This window comes from Scyliorhinus torazame, chromosome 5, assembly GCF_047496885.1.
Source record: "Scyliorhinus torazame isolate Kashiwa2021f chromosome 5, sScyTor2.1, whole genome shotgun sequence".
Classification (NCBI taxonomy): Eukaryota; Metazoa; Chordata; class Chondrichthyes; order Carcharhiniformes; family Scyliorhinidae; genus Scyliorhinus; species Scyliorhinus torazame.
In genome coordinates this window covers 96,553,564-96,574,069 of record NC_092711.1, presented here as the reverse complement: position 1 = coordinate 96,574,069, position 20,506 = coordinate 96,553,564, and the positions used below count along the sequence as shown (strand labels likewise).

At 47.4% G+C, this 20,506-nt stretch overlaps 2 protein-coding genes across 2 annotated transcripts in view; one reads left to right on the top strand and one right to left on the bottom strand.

Moving 5' to 3' along the window:
* Positions 1–20,506, bottom strand: part of LOC140419064 (uncharacterized) — a 205,732-nt gene that overhangs the window by 44,122 nt on the left and 141,104 nt on the right. The window lies entirely within an intron of this gene.
* Positions 11,893–15,043, top strand: LOC140419061 (uncharacterized). The gene is made up of 2 exons (XM_072502787.1): positions 11,893–11,969; positions 13,101–15,043. The coding sequence occupies exon 2, from the start codon at positions 13,409–13,411 to the stop codon at positions 14,456–14,458; it is 1,050 nt and encodes a 349-aa protein (XP_072358888.1). The 5' UTR covers positions 11,893–11,969; positions 13,101–13,408; the 3' UTR covers positions 14,459–15,043.

Sequence of the window (20,506 nt, the reverse complement as noted above, 5' to 3'; positions counted from 1 at the left end):
TCCACACACCAGCTACAAGAGAAGTGAACAATTGGGATTTAATTTAAAGTATCAGTGCTGAGAAAGTGAAATGTTCTAATTAGTGAGTGAAAGTAAACCTTTAAGTGTGTATCATAATTTACTGGTACAATTGGAAAAGGCACCAAAACGTTTCAAACTCTGAAGATAAACTTCAGCCTTGAAGTTATGTTTAGGTGCTCACAAGCTGTGGGAATCTTTGTGACTGTTTCCTCTTCCCTTTTGTAAACAAGCAGAGAAGTTAACTCTTTCCCCTGACAGCATGGCAATGATTTGAAATAAAGACTTGTCTTTTAAAGATTTGGTTTTATCCAATTTGTTGGGGTCATATTTCCGGTCGTGGGAATCATAGCGGGCGGAATGGAAAATTTAAAGGTCCATTGACCTTGGGAGGGAATTTCAGGGCTCCGGAATTAGATAGAATGATCCTTAATGGGATGTCCCACTGAGAATAAAAGAGAACGGTCACACCATCAAATGGGAATTGGAATTATTCAGCCTGGGGCAGGCAAATGGTTTCTCCCCAGTGTGAACTCGCTGATGTAACAGAAAGCTGGATAACTGAGTGAATTCCCACACTCAGAGCAGGGGTACGGCCTCTCCCCGGTGTAAACTCGTTGGTGTGTCAGCAGATTTGCTTTTCTTTTGAAGCTCTTCTCACAGTCGGAACATTTCAAAGGTCTGGTATCAGAGTGAACAAGTTGATGTGTAGTGAGGTGGGTTAGTCGAGTGAACCTCTTCCCACACTTGGAGCAAGTGAATGGTCTTTCGCCGGTGTGACTGCGCCGATGAATATCCAGCACAGACAGATATGAATCCCTTACCATGGTCCCCACATTTCCACGGTTTGTCCATGTGTCTCTCCAGGTTGGACAATCGGTTGAAAACTGAATGGTGTGATTTATTTTCAGGCAGTGTCAAAGCTCTTTCCACAGTCAGTTCACTGGAACACTCTCACTCGGGTGTATGTGTCTCTCGGTGCTTTCCCAGGCACACCGGTGTTTTGAAATCTTTTTCCACAGACAGCACAGCCAAGCATGTCTCCATCCACATTCAAAAGCCAATGATATTCAGGTCCTGATGAATTGAATGACTGTCAGATCTTGATGTGATGTTTGATTTGAGTTTCCTTTCTGTCAATCCACTCCTTGTAACCCTTTAAAACCAATTTGCACAGATTAGCCCAGGACAGAAACGTAGAACAGATAATTCTAGTTCCCGGGGTTTAATTATTGCTCTCTTCTCCCCAAAGCTGCAAATCCCAGTCCCACACACTCTCCCCTTCTTACAAACTCACCACAATGATTTCACGGTCACCAATACCGAGATGAACATTGAATTTCAGATTATTAATTGAATTTACATTCCACCAATTGCCATGATGGGATTTGAATCCTTGTCCCCAGAACACTAGCATGTGTCTGGATCGCTGGTATAGTGAACCCCCATGGAAAGTGGTACTGACCTGGAACTCAATGCTTACACTCAAAGACCAATAATATCCAGGTTCTGATTAATAAAGTGACTCTCGACTTCCGGGTGTGGCGATGACCAGCTAAGTCGCACGTTTCGGCAATTCCCGGTAGAACGGACTTTTGGGCTCTTAATAGGAGCCCCAACGGCAATTTTAACGGCTAAAAGCACTGTGCGGTAAACCAGAAGGGAATCCCCCCTGGATACGGATGGAAAAAGGAGAGGAAAGTGGCCGGATTGCGGTGGATCCTTTAGAGCAGCGGCAAGGAAGGCAAGCAAAAACCAAGATGGCGTCGGAAGGTGGCAGTTTAATATGGGGCCCTGAACAACACGAGTTTTTGAAACGCTGCGTGGAAGAGCTTAAAAAGGAGATGAAGAAGGAGCTGTTGGCCCCGATATTACAGGCGATTGAAGGGCTAAAAGATGAGCAAAAGACCCAGGAGCGGGAGCTTTGGGTCGTGAAGGCAAAGGCTGCCGAGAACGAGGACGATATACAGGGCCTGGTGGTGAAGACGGAGATGCACGAGGCACACCATAAACGATGTGTGGAAAGGCTGGAGGTGCTGGAGAATAATGCGAGGAGGAAGAATTTAAGGATTCTTGGTCTTCCTGAAGGTGCAGAAGGGGCGGACGTCGGGCATATGTGAGCACGATGCTGCACTCGTTGATGGGGTCGGAGGCCCCGGCGGGTCCGCTGGAGGTGGGGGGAGCCTATCGAGTTATGGCGCGAAGACCGAGGGCTGGAGAAATTCCTCGAGCCATAGTGGTGAGATTCCTCCGTTTTAAGGACAGAGAGATGGTCCTAAGATGGGCAAAGAAAACTCGGAGCAGCAGATGGGAGAACGCGGTGATCCGCGTATATCAAGACTGGAGTGCAGAGGTGGCAAGAAGGAGGGCGAGCTTTAATCGGGCCAAGGCGGTGCTTCATAAAAAGATCAAATTTGGAATGCTGCAGCCGGCAAGACTGTGGGTCACATATCAAGGGAAGCACCACTACTTTGAAACGGCGGATGAGGCGTGGACATTTATTGTTGAAGAGAAATTGGAATGAGTGGGTTATTAAAAAAGAACGTTTGAGACAAAGTGGTGGGGCGAAGAGGGGGGGCGAAGAGGGGGGGATAAAGGGGGGAGAGATGATTTTTATGTTGTTAATCCTGCGACCCGGTAACTTTTCTCTCTTCCACAGGTTGTGGGGGAGGGAGGAAGGGAGGTGGAGGAGTTGGGGGCGTTGGCCATTGGGGGCGGGGCCAAAAGGGAAGCGCGGGCTTTGTTCCCGCGCTATGATAATTATGGCGGGAATAGGGAAACAGGAAGGAGGGGGCGTCGCACGGTGCGAGCCGAGGTCACGGGGGGAAGCCGAGGTCGGCCAGAGTTTGCTGACTTCTGGGAGCAACATGGGGGGTGTAACTACGCTAGTGGGGGATCTAGCGGGGGGGGGGGGTGGCAGGGGGGATTTACTGGGTTGCTGCTGCTGGGGAGAAGGGGGAGCTGGTATGGGGTGGGGGGGGCGGGGCGGGGGGGCACCGCCTGGGGCGGACACAGCTGCGTGGGAACCGGGTGAGGAGCTGGGTAAAAGGGGATGGCTAATCGACAAGGGGGGGATAAAGAGCCCCCCAACCCGGCTGATCACGTGGAATGTGAGAGGGCTGAACGGGCCGATAAAGAGGGCACGGGTACTCGCACACCTAAAGAAACTTAAGGCAGATGTGGTTATGTTACAGGAGACGCATTTGAAACTGATAGACCAGGTTAGACTACGCAAAGGATGGGTGGGGCAGGTGTTTCATTCGGGGCTAGATGCGAAAAACAGGGGGGTGGCTATATTAGTGGGGAAGCGGGTAATGTTTGAGGCAAAGACCATAGTGGCGGATAGTGGGGGCAGATACGTGATGGTGAGTGGCAAATTACAGGGGGAGGCGGTGGTCTTAGTGAACGTATATGCCCCGAACTGGGATGATGCCAACTTTATGAGGCGCATGTTAGGACGTATCCCGGACCTAGAGGTGGGGAAGTTGGTAATGGGTGGAGATTTTAACACGGTGCTGGAATCAGGACTGGACAGATCGAGGTCCAGGACTGGAAGGAGGCCGGCAGCAGCCAAGGTGCTTAAAGACTTTATGGAGCAGATGGGAGGAGTAGACCCATGGAGATTTAGTAGACCTAGGAGTAAGGAGTTTTCGTTTTTCTCCTATGTCCACAAAGTTTATTCGCGAATAGACTTTTTTGTTTTGGGAAGGGCGTTGATCCCGAAGGTGAGGGGGACGGAGTATATGGCTATAGCTATCTCGGATCACGCTCCACATTGGGTGGACTTGGAGATAGGGGAGGAAAAAGAACGGCGTCCACCCTGGAGAATGGACATGGGACTAATGTCGGATGAGGGGGTGTGTCTAAGGGTGAGGGGGTGTATTGAAAAGTACTTGGAACTCAATGATAATGGGGAGGTCCAGGTGGGAGTGGTCTGGGAGGCGCTGAAGGCAGTGGTTAGAGGGGAACTGATATCAATCAGGGCACATAAAGGAAAGCAGGAGAGTAGGGAACGGGAGCGGTTGCTGCAAGAACTTCTGAGGGTGGACAGGCAATATGCGGAGGCACCGGAGGAGGGACTGTACAGGGAAAGGCAAAGGCTACACGTAGAATTTGATTTGCTGACTACGGGTACTGCAGAGGCACAGTGGAGGAAGGCACAGGGTGTACAATACGAATATGGGGAGAAGGCGAGCAGGTTGCTGGCCCACCAACTGAGGAAAAGGGGAGCAGCGAGGGAAATAGGGGGAGTGAGGGATGAGGAGGGAGAGATGGAGCGGGGAGCGGAGAGAGTGAATGGAGTGTTCAAGGCATTCTATTAAACATTATATGAAGCTCAGCCCCCGGATGGGAACGAGAGAATGATGTGTTTTCTGGACCAGCTGGAATTTCCTAAGGTGGAGGAGCAGGAGAGGGTGGGACTGGGAGCACAGATCGAAATGGAGGAAGTAGTGAAAGGAATTAGGAGCATGCAGGCGGGGAAGGCTCCGGGACCGGATGGATTCCCAGTTGAATTTTACAGGAAATATGTGGACTTGCTCGCCCCGCTACTGATGAGAACCTTTAATGAGGCGAGGGAAAGGGGACAGCTGCCCCCGACTATGTCAGAGGCAACGATATCGCTTCTCCTAAAGAAAGAAAAAGACCCGCTGCAATGCGGGTCCGATAGGCCTATTTCCCTCCTGAATGTAGACGCTAAGATTCTGGCCAAGGTAATGGCAATGAGGATAGAGGATTGTGTCCCGGGGGTGGTCCATGAGGACCAAACTGGGTTTGTGAAGGGGAGACAGCTGAATACGAATATACGGAGGCTGCTAGGGGTAATGATGATGCCCCCACCAGAGGGGGAAGCGGAGATAGTGGTGGCGATGGATGCCGAGAAAGCATTTGATAGAGTGGAGTGGGATTATTTGTGGCAGGTGTTGAGGAGATTTGGCTTTGGAGATGAGTATATTAGATGGGTACAGCTGCTGTATAGGGCCCCGATGGCGAGCGTGGTCACGAATGGACGGGGGTCTGCATATTTTCGGCTCCATAGAGGGATGAGGCAGGGATGTCCTCTGTCCCCATTATTGTTTGCACTGGCGATTGAGCCCCTGGCAATAGCATTGAGGGGTTCCAGGAAGTGGAGGGGAGTACGCAGGGGAGGAGAAGAACACCGGGTATCTCTGTATGCGGATGATTTGTTGTTGTATGTGGCGGACCCGGCGGAGGGGATGCCAGAGATAATGCAGATACTTGGGGAGTTTGGAGAATTTTCAGGATATAAACTGAACATGGGGAAAAGTGAGTTGTTTGTGGTGCATCCAGGGGGCAGGGCAGAGAAATAGAGGACTTACTGCTGAGGAAGGTAACAAGGGACTTTCGCTACTTGGGGATCCAGATAGCCATGAATTAGGGTACATTGCACAGTTTAAATTTAACGCGGTTGGTGGAACAGATGGAGGAGGACTTCAAGAGATGGGACATGGTATCCCTGTCACTGGCAGAGAGGGTGCAGGCTGTTAAAACGGTGGTCCTCCCGAGATTCCTTTTTGTGTTTCAGTGCCTCCCGGTGGTGATCACGAAGGCTTTTTTCAAAAGGATTGAGAAGAATATCATGAGTTTTGTGTGGGCCGGGAAGACCCCGAGAGTGAGGAGGGGATTTTTGCAGCGTAGTAGGGATAGGGGGGGACTGGCACTACCGAGCCTAAGTGAGTACTACTGGACCGCCAATATCTCAATGGTATGCAAGTGGATGGGAGAAGAGGAGGGAGCGGCGTGGAAGAGATTGGAGAGTGCGTCCTGCAGGGGGACTAGCCTACAAGCTATGGTGACGGCGCCGTTGCCGTTCTCACTGAAGAAATACACCACAAGCCTGGTGGTGGTGGCTACTCTGAAAATCTGGGGGCAGTGGAGACGGCATAGGGGTAAGACGGGAGCCTCGGGGTGGTCCCCGATAAGAAATAACCATAGGTTTGCTCCAGGGAGAATGGATGGGGGATTTGGAACATGGCAAAGAGCAGGAGTAACACAATTGAGAGATCTGTTTGTAGATGGGATGTTTGCAAGTCTGGGAGCGCTGACCGAAAAATATGGGTTGCCCCAAGGGAATGCATTCCGGTATATGCAACTCAGGGCTTTTGCTAGGCAACAGGTGAGGGGGTTCCCGCAGCTCCCGACGCAGGAGGTGCAGGACAGAGTGATCTCAAAGACATGGGTGGGGGACGGTAAGGTATCAGATATATATAGGGAAATGAGGGACGAGGGGGAGATTATGGTAGATGAGCTGAAAGGGAAATGGGAAGAGGAGCTGGGGGAGAAGATTGAGGAGGGGCTGTGGGCTGATGCCCTAAGTAGGGTAAACTCATCGTCCTCGTGTGCCAGGCTAAGCCTGATACAATTTAAGGTGTTACACAGGGCGCATATGACTGGAGCACGGCTCAGTAAATTTTTTGGAGTAGAGGATAGGTGTGCGAGATGCTCGAGAAGCCCAGCAAATCACACCCACATGTTCTGGTCATGTCCGGCACTACAGGGGTTTTGGGTGGGGGTGACAAAGGTGCTTTCGAAGGTGGTGGGGGTCCAGGTCGAACCAAGCTGGGGGTTGGCTATATTCGGGGTTGCAGAGGAGCCGGGAGTGCAGGAGGCGAAAGAGGCTGATGTTTTGGCCTTTGCATCCCTAGTAGCCCGGCGCAGGATACTGTTGATGTGGAAGGAAGCCAAGCCCCCGGGTGTGGAGACCTGGATAAATGACATGGCAGGGTTTATAAAGTTGGAACGGATTATGTTCGTCCTAAAGGGATCGGCTCAAGGGTTCACCAGGCGGTGGCAACCGTTCATCGAATACCTCACAGAAAGATAGAGGGAATGGAAAAGAAGAAGATAGCAGCAGCAACCCGGGGGGGGGGGGGGGGTAGGGGAGGGGGGGGGGAGGGGAGCAGGGGGGGGGGGGGTACGGGAGGGGGGGAGGGGAGGGGAGGGGGGGGAGGAACCAGAAGGACTCTCAGGGATGTTAGTGTTCATGTATAATATGTATAGGTTGTTGTTATAGGTAATTGTATATTGGATTGCTGAATTGTATTTTTGGAGAGTATTTATTTGGGACAAGGCAGTTGCCATTTAGTTTTGTTTTTTAATTTTGATGTTGTTTATATATTATTTATTTATTGCTTAAAACTGGCCATTGTTATTTATATTGTTATATTACTGTGTAAAGGATACACAATGTACTGTCATGGTTGGCCAAAAATTTTGAATAAAATACATTAAAAAAAAAATAAAGTGACTCTCTCAGGTCTCAATGTCTTGTTTGATTTCACTTTGCTGTGTTTAAATCCTCCACTTGTCACGCCCTGTAAAAGGAGTTTCCAGAATCCATCACTGTCAGTCCTGCTGAGTGGACAGAGCTCACCGCGCATGCGCCCTGCTGCACACTGCCCCCGATGAGAATGGTGGTGGTTAACTGGGGAAAGGCTCTGCAGGAAAACCTTCCCGCTGGGTGCAAACACGGGAGCGGTATTTTTTTGTTTCAGCTTTGACGCCTGCACTGGGTGTTTGTGAAGCCTCCCCATCCATCCAACCACCCACCCACTGCCCCTAACGCTGCCTCCGCTTATTCGCCTCCTTCCCGCCTGAAGATGAAACAAAGAAACGTCTGTCCCTGGGTACGAGCCGCACTGCGCATGCTCCACAGCACAATGCCCGGGGAGTGATTGACGGCAGGTGCAGACCAATAGGAAGAGGGGGCAGGGCTGGAGGACCAAGCGAAAGCTGCTGGTCCTCCAAGCAATCGGAGTCAATGAGGGGCGGGGCTGATCACGGATCTCCTTCATTGGCTGAGATTCTGCATTATTTGGAGTTCTTCCCAATGTCCACGTGGACGCGGGTACCAAACCTAATTTCCTGCCTTTGAGATGTTGACCATTGGGAAGATTTGGAGGACCGGATGAACTCTGGTCCTCCAGGCAATCAGGCTACTGGCTTTGTGTGAATGAAGATTGAGCTTCACACAGACTGAAACGTCTTCCTGTGTCAAACCTGAGTGAAATACTTTATTTCCACTTCTTTTCAAAGCGTTTAATTCATTGACCCTTCTACAGAACTGTTGCAACAAGGAACAACAAAGTTTAACTCTGTTTCTCTCGTCACAGATGTGGCAAGGTGGCACAGTGGTTAGCACCGCTGCATCACAGCGCCAGAAACCCAGGACAATTCCGGCCTTGGGTGACTGTGGAGTTTGCACATTCTCCCCGTGTCTGTGTGAGTTCGCCCCGGGTGCTCCAGTTTTCTCCCACTGTCCAAAGATGTGCCGGTTTGGTGGATTGGCTATGCTAAATTGCCCCTTAGTGTCCAAAGGTGAAGTGGGGTTATGGGGAGAGGGCAAGGGAAGTGCACCTGGGTGGGGTGCTCCTTTGTAGGATTGGTGCAAACACGATGGGTCGAATGGCCTCCTTCTGCAGTATAGGGATTCAATGATGCTGCCAGACCAGTTGAGTTAATCTAGGATTTTCTGTTTTACTCTATATTACAGACATTTCTAATCCACTAATTATATTTATTGAGCCATCAACTACCAGGAGCATTGTGTTGATGTTTCAGCTATTCCGGCCTTGGGTGACTGTGTGAAGTTTGCACATTGTCCCCCGTGACTGTGTGGGTTCCCTCCGGGTGCACTAGTTTTCTCCCACCATCCAAAGATGGGCAGGTTAGGTGGATTGACTATTCCAAGTGTCCAAACAAAGGTTAGGTGAGGTGACTGGGTTACGGGGATAGGGTGGAGACATGGGCTTAAGTGGGGTGCTCTTTCTGAGGGCCGGTGCAGGCTCGATGGGCCAAATGGCCTCCTTCTGCACTGTAAATTGTTGTATTTTCTCTCCCACAGTCTGACTCGGTGGGCCTGTCTGGTGTTATTTCTTGGTACTGTCCATGTGTTTGGATGTTTGCGTATTTTAGGGAGCAGGTAGAACTTCCTTGGTTCTACCTGTTGTCCCCTGTTGTTTTTGGTTAATGTGTCTGGAGTCTTTTGCGTTCTTCCAGTCCATCTCCAATTCTCCTTACTGTCTCAGGTATATGGATCTAGGTAGCTTGGTGTTGTGATTCGTGTTGTTTAGTTGCTGTCTGTCTCCAGTAGGTATTGTTATCATATCATAGAATTTACAGTGCAGAAGGAGGCCATTCAGCCCATCGAGTCTGCACCGGCTCTTGGAAAGAGCACCCTACCCAAGACTGCACCTCCACCCTATCCCCATAACCCAGTAACGCCACCCAACACTAAGGGCAATTTTGGACACTAAGGGCAATTTATCATGGCCAATCCACCTAACCTGCACATCTTTGGACTGTGGGAGGAAACCGGAGCACCCGGAGGAAACCCACGCACACATGGGGAGGATGTGCAGACTCCGCACAGACAGTGACCCAAGCCGGAATTGAACCTGGGACCCTGGAGCTGTGAAGCAATTGTGCTATCCACTATGCTACCATGTTATCTCTCGCTAATGACTGTGCTGCTATCCTTGTCTTCTGGTCATATGAACATATCCGTGTTGGATTCAAGCTCCCGGAGTGTCTATCTTTCTCTCCTGGTACGATACGGTTTGTCTCTTCTATTTCACTACTGTGACTGGGCAGAGACCTGATTGAAGGATCCAAACATGGGAATTCTGGGAAAGATGGCCAAAGATTTGGGAGGTGACAACATGTTCAAAGAGTTTGGAGAGGAGAGGGAGGTTGAAGACGGGGCAGTAATTTGTATGGATGGCAGGGTCAAGGGTTTGTTTTATTTTTTATAAATTTTGAGTACCCAATTCATTTTTTTCAATTAAGGGGCAATTTAGCATGGCCAATTCACCAACCCTGCACAACTTTGTGTTGTGGGGGTGAAACCCACGCAAACACGGGGAGAATGTGCAAACTCCACACGGACAGTGACCCAGAGCCGGGATCGCACCTGGGACCTCGGCGCCGTGAGACAGCAGTGCTAACCGCTGCTTGCGGTGATTGTTTAACATAAACTGCCTGGAGCTCAGAAAGGACAATCTGGGGGAGGATCATACGGCAGGAACAGAGCTTCAGCCTCGACAGTCCTTCAGGGACACACTGAGGGAGTCAAACAGGCACTTTGGTCTTTCTCATCTCCCTTCACTGACTCTGTGGGTTAATGTATAAGAAATGTGTCCCAGTTTCTCTCTCTTCCAGGCCTCAGAGTTCCTAATAATAATAATCGCTTATTGTCACAAGTAGGCTTCAATGAAGTTACTGTGAAAAGCCCCTCGTCCCCACATTCCACCACCTGTTCGGGGAGACTGGTACGGGAATTGAACCTGCGCTGCTGGCCCCTAGACATGGAACTGAAGACTCCTTTACATCTGTGCTCAGAGCTAGGAAGAACAGTAAATGCCAGAGACATGCTGTCAAATCAGAGATTGGTGGAAAATGATTTGTTCCAGACTGAAAATAAACAGCAGGTTTAAGTTTGAAAGGTAGATTGATAACCAGGGTTTCACAATGCTTCAACAGATGCCAATCCACCTAACCTGCACATCTTTGGACTGTGGGAGGAAACCGGAGCACCTGGAGTAAACCCACGCAGGCACGGGGAGAACGTGCAGACTCTGCACAGACAATGACCCAAGCGGGATTCGAACCAGCAGCCACAATAATTTGCTTTTATACAGAACTCGCTCCCTTAATTCTCTGACCTCTGAGTTCTCTTCCTGTTGGCTTCCAGGAGAATCAATCACCACACTCCAACATTTTAAAAAATAAATTTAGAATACCCAATTAGTATTTTTCCAATTAAGGGGCAATTTAGCGTGTTCAATTCATCTACCCTGCACATCTTTGGGTTGTGGGGATGAAACCCACACAGGCACGGGGAGAATGTGCAAATTCCACACGAACAGTGACGCAGGGCCGGGATTCAAACCCGGGTGCTCAACGTTGCAGTCCCAGTGCTAACCACTGTGCCACCGTGCGGCCCCTTCCATACGCCAACATTACACTGTCTGATAAAGTTGACAGTCAAGGGCATTCAGCCTCTGATCTCCGGGTAAGCGTTCTCCAAGGCGGCCTTCAGGACCCGCGACAACGCAGAATCGCCGAGCAGAAACTTATAGCCAAGTTCCGCACACATGAGTGCGGCCTCAACCGGGACCTGGGATTCATGTCACATTACATTCATCCCCCACCATCTGGCCTGCGAAATCCTACCAACTGTCCTTGCTTGATACAATTCACACCTCTTTAACCTGGGGTTACCCCATCTCTGGATCTGTAAAGATTTAATCACCTGCTAATGCTCGCATTCCTAGCATTGTTTGGCATCTCTGAATTTGTCTATATATGTGTTTCTGGATCAGACCTCTTCATTCACCTGAGGAAGGAGCAGCGCTCCGAAAGCTAGTGACATCGAAACAAACCTGTTGGACTTTAACCTGGTGTTGTAAGACTTCGTACTGATAAAGTTGAAGGTTTGGAGGAAGAAACAAAATGAGGCCATGAATCGAAATTGGGAAATGAATCAGATTACCATGATTATATTTTGAAACAATGTCATTTAAAATCATGATATTTAATAAATTAATTTTGCGCTTGATAGGTAAGGAGTGGGACTAGATAATGTTCACTACTTTACAACATTTTATTTTTCAATGACACATGGTGTTTTCCATATGGATGGGATGAATGAGTGAATCCAGCTCATCTTCAACGCACATGCGCAGGAAAGCTCAGCCCCCAGAGCCCGCTTCCCGGAGCATGCGCTGCACAACCTCAGCAACAGCGAATGCAAACGGACGGGGGGGGGGGGGACCGTAATGGCGGAGACGTTACCCAGCCTTCCCCGCGGTGGGGAATACCCTCTGTCCTTCGCTGGAAATCGGAACGCATGCGCAGTTCCTCCAGTATTCCAAGCATGCGCAGGTTGAGTGATGGTGATGGAGAGACGTCTGTTTGTCGCTCGGCAGCCGGTAAGAGCCCGTAGAGCGGCGGGAGGGGATCCGGCGATTACGTGGGTGGGAAGAAGGTTTATTAATGGCCCGTGTAGGCCCTAAACCCCAAGAACAACCTGCAGATCTCGTGTTTGCAGCGTCGGTGCTTTCCCCAGGAACAGAGGAACAGGCCCAAGTTAACGGCCGCCATCTTTTTCCAGCGGGGAGCAGAGCGCAGGCGCGGGTATCATGGTGACCTCACAATGAAGGGCAGGACGCTGGGAAGTGGAGGGTCAGAGGGAGCTTGTCCACAGTCCCTGAGGCAGCAGCACAGGGACATCAGCTGCTTCAGAAGGAAGATAGGACATTTGTCTTTATTAGCCGAAGCATAGAATATAAGAGCAGGGATGATCTGTTGGAGCTGTATAAAACACTTGTCAGCTGGATCACTGTGTGCAATTGTGGTCGCCACACTATAGGAAGGGTATTATTGCACCCCAGAGAGTGTGGAGGAGATTCACCAGGATGTTGCCTGAACTAAACTGTTTCAGTTATGAAGAGAGGCTGGCTAAACTGGGGTTATTTTCCGCAGAGCAGGGAAAGCTGAGAGGCACATAATCGAGGTGTACAATATTATGACGGACATAGATAGGGAGGTACTTGTCCCTTTAGTAGAGAGATCAATAGCCAGGGGACATAGATTTAGGGTAGGGGATTTGAGGGAAAGCTTTTCCACCCAGAGGCTGGTGGGAATCTGGAAGTCACTACCTGAAAGGGTGGTAGAGGCAGGAACGTTCACAACATTTAAGAATCATTTAGATGCGCGCTTGAAATGGAATAGCATGCAAGGCTTTTGACCAAGTTCAGTAAAATGGGATTAGAATAGATGGGTATCTGATGGCTGGGCCTCTTTTTGTGCTGTAAAACTCTATGATTTTCGCCGAGGAAGGAGCAAAAATGTGCAGGATGGTGATTTACAGTTTTTGTGCAACAAGTGAGGGAGAAATGTTCCATACAAACTAGAATTGTCCGTTCTGAATTTCTGTCTGTACTGACAGTGCTGACTTTTGTGAAATCCTAATTTGTCTCAGAAATAAAAGGATTTCTAACTTCTGTGTGACTGCCTGCTTCTGTGCAGTGACTTTGTCTCATTCTATTCTTTTATAACAGGATCTGGAAGCACTCACTCCGGAGTGATAGAGTCCAGTATACTGACTGGAAAGAGGTTTCTCTGGTTGCAAAGCCTGACAGCGGGGAGAAACCATACATGTGTTGTGTGTGTGAACGAGGCTTCAACTGATCATCCAACCTGGAGAGTCACAAGGACGTCTGTTTGTCGCTCGGCAGCCGGTAAGAGCCCGCAGAGCGGCGGGAGGGGATCCGGCGATTACGTGGGTGGGAAGAAGGTTTATTAATGGCCCGTGTAGGCCCCAAACCCCCAATAACAACCTGCAGCTCCCGTGTTTGCAGCTTGCGCCATGGAGAAACCGTGGAAATGTGAGGACTGTGGGAAAGAATTTAATTATCCATCCCGACTAGAAATCCATCGACGCAGTCACACTGGGGCTGGCATAATGGAGAAACCATGCAAATGTGAGGACTGTGGGAAGGGATTCAATTATCCATCCTTGCTGGAACTTCACCGACGCAGTCACACGGGAGAGAGACCATGGAAATGTGAGGAATGTGGGAAAGGATTCAATTATCCATCCCTGTTGGAAAACCATCGACGCAGTCACACTGGGGAGACAATATGGAAATGTGAGAAATGTGGGAAAGGATTCAATTATCCATCCCTGCTGGAATACCATCGACGCAGTCACACTGGGGCAGGGACCATGGAGAAACCATGGAAATGTGAGGACTGTGGCAAAGGATTTAATTTCCCATGCCTGTTGGAAATCCATCGACGCAGCCACACTGGGGAGAAGCCGTTCACCTGTTGTGTGTGTGGGAAGGGATTTACTAAGTCAACCAACCTGCTGAGACATCAGCGAAATCACACCGAAGAAAAGCCCTTCAGCTGTACTGACTGTGGAAAGAGTTTTGGGCAGTTATCCAATCTCACTGCACACCAACGGGTTCACACTGGGGAGAGGCCATTCAACTGCCTTGTGTGTGGGAAGGGATTCACTCAGTCAGCCAGCCTCATGTTACACCAAAGAATTCACACTGATCAGAGGCCGTTCAGCTGCACTTACTGTGGAAAGAGGTTCAGACAGTCCTCTGACCTCACTGCACACCAACGCACTCACACTGGGGAGAAACCGTTCATTTGTTCTGTGTGTGGGAAGGGATTCACTCATTCATCTGGCCTTTGGTCACACCGGCAAACTCACACCGAGGAGAAACCATTCAGCTGCATTGCCTGTGAAAAGAGGTTTAGACATTCTTCCGCCCTCACTGCACACCAACGCAGTCACACTGGGGAGAGACCATTCACCTGCTCCCAGTGTGGGAAGGGATTCACTCAATGCTCTCACCTGCTGACACACCAGAGAGTTCATACTGGGGAACCTGCTCTGTGAGTGGGAAGGGATTCACTCAGTCACAACACCCACTGTCACATCAGCAAGTTTACAAGCGACAGCAGTTGTTGAATTCTGCTGTAACTGCTGCTGTTAATTATGTCAAGAATCGATCATCTGAATATATATATATTTTTTCTGCTGATATTAAGAATAACAGGCTGAGGGCAGTGGCGCAGTGGTTAGCACTGCTGCCTCACGGCACTGAGGTCCCAGGATCGATCCCGGCTCTGGGTCACTGTCCGTGTGGAGTTTGCACATTCTCCTCATGTTTGCGTGGGTTTCACCCACACAACACAAAGATGTGCAGGGTAGGTGGATTGACCATGCTAAATTGCCCCTTAATTGGAAAAAATGAATTGGGTACTCTAAATTTTTTTTAAAAATACATTTACAGTACCCGATTCTTTAAAAAAAACATTTTTTAAAAAAGAACAGCTGGCTGGAGTTTAATACTCTGGAGAAGTCACTGATTTTGAGGACCGCAGTCTCCCTTTTTAAAAGCACCATCTGTGAACTTTCCGCTTATTTCATGATCCCATGACAGATACTCCAGTCCAATAAAATTATTAACTTTTACTGCAATCCGAAATTGCTCTTTGGTGCAAAATGTACAATTCTGTATCTGAAAGGTTCCACTGTTGACATCTCCAGTTAGAAAGTGCTGATTAATCCTTGCTGACAATTCTCACTGACTTGCACATTCTTCACAGTGACCCCTCCATTAAGAATATAAATTATCCAGACACATCTGCCAAAACAATAAAATATTTTATAGATACAAATAATAAAAGAATGTGATGTGAATTGGACCATTAAGGGATAGACAGCACAATACCACAATTAATGAGGGAGAGATGATTGAAATATTCAAACATTCTTTTGACCCGCTTTTTCCCAGGGATAGAGAACAGGTAAACATAACATTGAATAATAAGACAAGTTATGAGATAAATTAATTTAAAATCAGGAAAAGATGTGTTGACTAAACTCATATAACTTAGAGGATGGACTAAATTCACATATTTTAAAAGAATGCAGAGAAGTGATAGCACAGGCAGTATGGCTCATAATTCATTCACTAAAGGTGTAGTGTCAGAGGACTGGTGGATCATTAATGTAATTTCTATATTTAAGAAGGGGACAGATCATGCCCAGGGATGGTACACCAGTCAGCTTCACATCAGCAAATAATACAATCCTGACTAAAGTAGAGAATATAAGAACATATTAAAAATATATATATATCAATGAACAGTCCGTGTGGATTTCAAAAGGAAAAGTCTTGCCTGACCAGCCTTATCGACTGTTTTGATGTGATAACAGAGAGCATATACAATGGTAATGCAGCCAATGGCATTTATCTGGATTTTCGAAAGGCCATTGATAAGATTCCCTACGGGAGAATAATGGACACGGTCGGAGAATGTGGAGTTGGGACAAATGATAGACTGGATTGTCAGCTGGTTTCAAGACAGAAAGTAGAGAGTGGGAGTAAAGGGGAGTTATTCAGAGTGACAGAAGGTGGGAAGTGATGTTCCACAAGGATCAGTGCTGGGACCACGACTGTTCACAATTTCCATTCACGATGTGGACTTTGGAATCCAATACACAATCTCTAAACTGGGAAGATAGAACAGAGGAGAACTGCAACAAATTACAAGACGGCATTTTTAAACTTGCTAAATAGACAAATAATTGACGAATGATGTACAATGGATAACTGTGAAGTACATCGATTATAGAACATACAGTGCAGAAGGAGGCCATTCGGCCCATCGAGTCTGCACCGACCCGTTAGTACATTTTGGTGCAAAGAATGAGGGGGTCACTTCTTACTTGGAAGTTGTGAGTGTAGATGGTGGAGAGAAATAGAGGTCTCAGAGAAAATAAATAAAGCAGAGGGCGAGAGGGGCACAAGTGAAAAGAAGGAAGTTATGATGATCCTTTGGGAACTTGGTTACACCATACGTAGAGTACACGGTGTGGTTCTATTCAGCTTATATCTTTGGCAACCTTCCATCTTGTGAGATGATAGTTTGCATCTTAAGTGTTCAGCTCTGTTTTAAACATTGCCTGGGATAGTTCAGGAGCCTTTCTGAGGCAAGACAGTATCTGACACATTTGCTGCAGATGAAGACATTGGGCTGAGAAGGTGCTGGATTCTCTGGATCCTCTCCTCAGCAAACTGAGCTTTCCATTTCTCTGGTCCCCACATTATAAAATGGAGATGGGAACAGAGAAGATTCACAAGGATCATACCAAAAGTGTGTGGGTTTATAAATCAGGAAAGGATTGAGAGACTGGATCTCTTTACTCTTGGTTTCAATGGTTCCTCTTGTAGGGAAGAGCAAAACTAGAAACCACAACATACGGTCATCACCAAGAAATCCAATAGGGAATACAGAAAAAACTCCTTCACCCAGAGAATGGTGAGAATGAGCTCACTCCCACAGGCACTGGGTGAAGTGAATAGTATCAACGTATGTATAGGGAGGCTGGACACACACACACACACACATATATATATATATATATATATATGGGAGAAGCAAAGATGGTAGGAGACTCAAATAGAACTTAAACACCAGTACAAACTGGCTGGCTGAATGGCCTGTCTCTGTGCTGTATATCCTGTATCATCTAATTCAAGGCTTCAACTGATCATCCAACCTGGAGAGACACAAGGATGCCCACAGCAGGGAGAAATGTGGGACTGTGGGAAAGAATTCAGTTCTCCATCCCAGCTGGGAACTCATTGACACCACCGCACCAGGGAGAGAGCGTTTACCTAGCTTGTGTGTGGGAAGGGATTCACTGAATTGTCCAGCTTCCAGAAACACCAGCACATTCACAGCGAGGAAAAAATGAAACTGACTCCGTGTCTGCGAAAAGATTCAATCAGTTATCCTGTCTCTGGATACACCCACACCAGAGAGATGCTGTTCATTCGCTCCAAATGTGGGAAATGATTTACTTGTGTTTCCAGCCTCGCTGCCCATCAAGTTGTTCACTCATTCAAGGGACCTTTTAATTGTTCGCGTGGTGGGAAAAGATATAAAAGTGTTAAATATCTTATGAAAAACCAACTCACTGACACAGGAGAGAAACCATTCACCTGCACTGTGTGGGGGAAGGGATTCACTCAGGCACTGAACCCGCTGACAGCAATCCACATCTGACTGTATTGGGTGGATTCTGTTGTTATTCTGACCACTAACTGCACCTGAACCAAACTGTTCATCGCCTCAGCATCGATTTCACCCTGAACTGATTTTCTGATCCATATTCGCTCCATCACCAAGGCAGCCTACACCCACCTCTGTGACATCGCCGGTCTCTTCTGCTTCAGCCTAGTTGCTGCTGAAACTCTCATTCAGGCCATAACATCCTCGAGATCTGACTATTCATGAACCGTCTGAGCTTCCCCTCATATACCAGCTGCTGTCAGTCTGGAACATTGGTGCCTTTTCTTTAATTCTTCCACAGGGTGTCGGTGGCAAGGCCAGCAATTGTTGCCCATCCTGACTGAAGTTTACAACCAACTCAGGGCAGTTAATAGTCACTATATTGCTCTGGTCTGGAGTCACATGTAGGCCAGACCAAGGTTTTCAACAACAATTTCATGGTCCCCATTATTGAGACTAGCTTTCAGTTCCAGATTTTATTGAATTTAAATACCACCAATTCATATTTGGATTTGAACCCATGTCCCCAGAATATTTGTCTGACCTCTGGATTACTAGTTACATTATCACTACCCCTGCACCTCTCTATCCTAACTCAGTCCCATTCACTGATTACTCCTGTACTCATTGATCTACATTGGTGCCCCGTCTAACAATGCATCAATTTTTACACTTCTCAGATTTTATTCCAAATCCCTCCCTGATCTCGCCCCTCCCTCTCTGTAACCACCTCCAGCACGACATCCCACTTAGATTTTTGAAGAGATCTACCATGCGGATTTAGTGAAATCTTGCGACACCAAAACTCAGTAGAAATTTGAGTTAAACTTCTCGGATGCAAACAAGAATTTGATTACAATTGAGAGAAACTTAAATCTATTCTCAATAAAGTCCGGCTAGCAAAAGGACTTAAAGAGAAGTAACTTTTACACAATTTAACTTTCACAATAATACAGAAATGGTTTCTTGCTTACGGCAAAATAGCTTGCATTTACTTCAAGAGTTCGAGTGGAAAGTGAAAATATGAAAATAGAGATAGCGAGTAGTTAGATCAAAGTATAGGATGTTCCAGGAATAAAGATGGCCGTACGGACCATCATGTTTAAAGAGAATTTTATCAGTCTGAAGCCATCTGTCTACACCTCTATGTTGTCCTAATTGGTTTGGGTGAGAATCAGATACATTTGATTCGATGGTTAACTGTCAACCCTTAATGTGCAACATAAGTTCTGAATGTTTCATGTTTGAATATTTGTGTATGCAATGGAATGTGATTCTGTTCTTTTATCAAGACTGGTTTCTACTGGTTTTCTGCTGACTTTGCTTTATCCACATTCTGGACAATGGTGCCTTCATATGAAATGAAATGAAATGAAAATCGCTTATTGTCACAAGTAGGCTTCAAATGAAGTTACTGTGAAAAGCCCCTAGTCTCCACATTCCGGCGCCTGTTCGGGGAGGCTGTTACGGGAATTGAACCGTGCTGCTGGCCTGCCTTGGTCTGCTTTCCAAGCCAGCGATTTAGCCCAGTGTTGCTGTGGTGCTTACTTGGCCTTGATCTCGATTACTGCTACAGCTTATTTCTTAATGTCAAACTGACTTTGAAAATATGTTCATCAGAACAATAGCTGTTTCATCTTGCTTAGTGAAAATGGTGTTTTTATCTCCAAATAGTTTATGCATGTGTCAGCAAAAGCCTATATGTTTGTCATGACCTGAGGTTATGAATGCTGAAATCCTCATTTTAAAATGGGTATTAAAACTGGGTCTTAATATTTACATTAAAATAGCCTTTTTACCTATCAGATCTATCATGCAGCAATTTTTACATTTCTCAGATTTTATTTTAAATCCCTCCCTCTCTGTAACCACCTCCAGCGTGACATCCCACTCAGATCTTTCTGCTCCTCCAATTCAAGACTCTTGTACATCCCGATTTCCGGCACTCCTCCAGTGCATTCAGCTGCCTGGATGCTGAGCTCTGGATTCCTACCTAACCAGCCCCACCTCTCGAACTTTCTCTCCTCTCCTTTAAAACTTCTCTCTGGCCCAGTGTTTGGTCACCTGCCCGAATATCTCCTGTTGAGTCTTGGTGTTGAGGTTTATTTGACTACACTCCTGTGAAGCACCTTGGGATGTTTGACAATGTTAAAGGTGCCAAATCATCACAAGTTGTTATTGCTGCTGTTAATCACGGTAAGGACTGAACCATCTTCATGCTGCCACTTGGGAGTTTATTGCTGATATTAATAATCTCTATACAACTGGGATTGGGGATAAGATTCTGGAGATATGTCAGAAATCAGTTTTGTTTCACATACACTGATAAATTGTTGATTTCTCTTTGATAAGCAGAGACTAACTGATGTCCTTTACGGATTATTTAGTTTGCTGTCATTTTCTCCTTTCTTACTCCAGATTATTTTAGTTTTCAAACCTTTAGTTACAAATACCAGCTCCCCTCACCTGACACTGAATTTCCTTTCTCACGATACTGTTATTCTTCAAATAATCCCTGCTGTCTGTGCTGAATTAATCCACCTCAGTAACAAATGTTGAAGTGTTTTCTCCACACCCATTGGGTTTCATCATAGAATAAAATCCCGACAGTGCAGGATACCATTTGGCCCATCGAGTCTGCCCCAACCCTCTGAGACCTAGGCCCACTCCCTGCCCCATTCCTGTAAGCTCATAACCCCACCTCACTTTTGACGCTTAGGGGCAATTTCGCATGGCCAATCTACTTGCACATCTTTGGACTGTGGAAGGAAACCGGAGCAGCCGGAGGAAACCCACGCAGACACAGTGAGCAAATGCCTCAGTCACTCAAGGCTGGAATTGAACCCGGATCCCTGGCGCT

What these genes read in the sequence shown, in the direction of transcription:
- LOC140419061 (XM_072502787.1), top strand. Translation starts at nt 13,409, where the DNA reads ATGGAGAAACCGTGGAAATGTGAGGACTGTGGGAAAGAATTTAATTAT.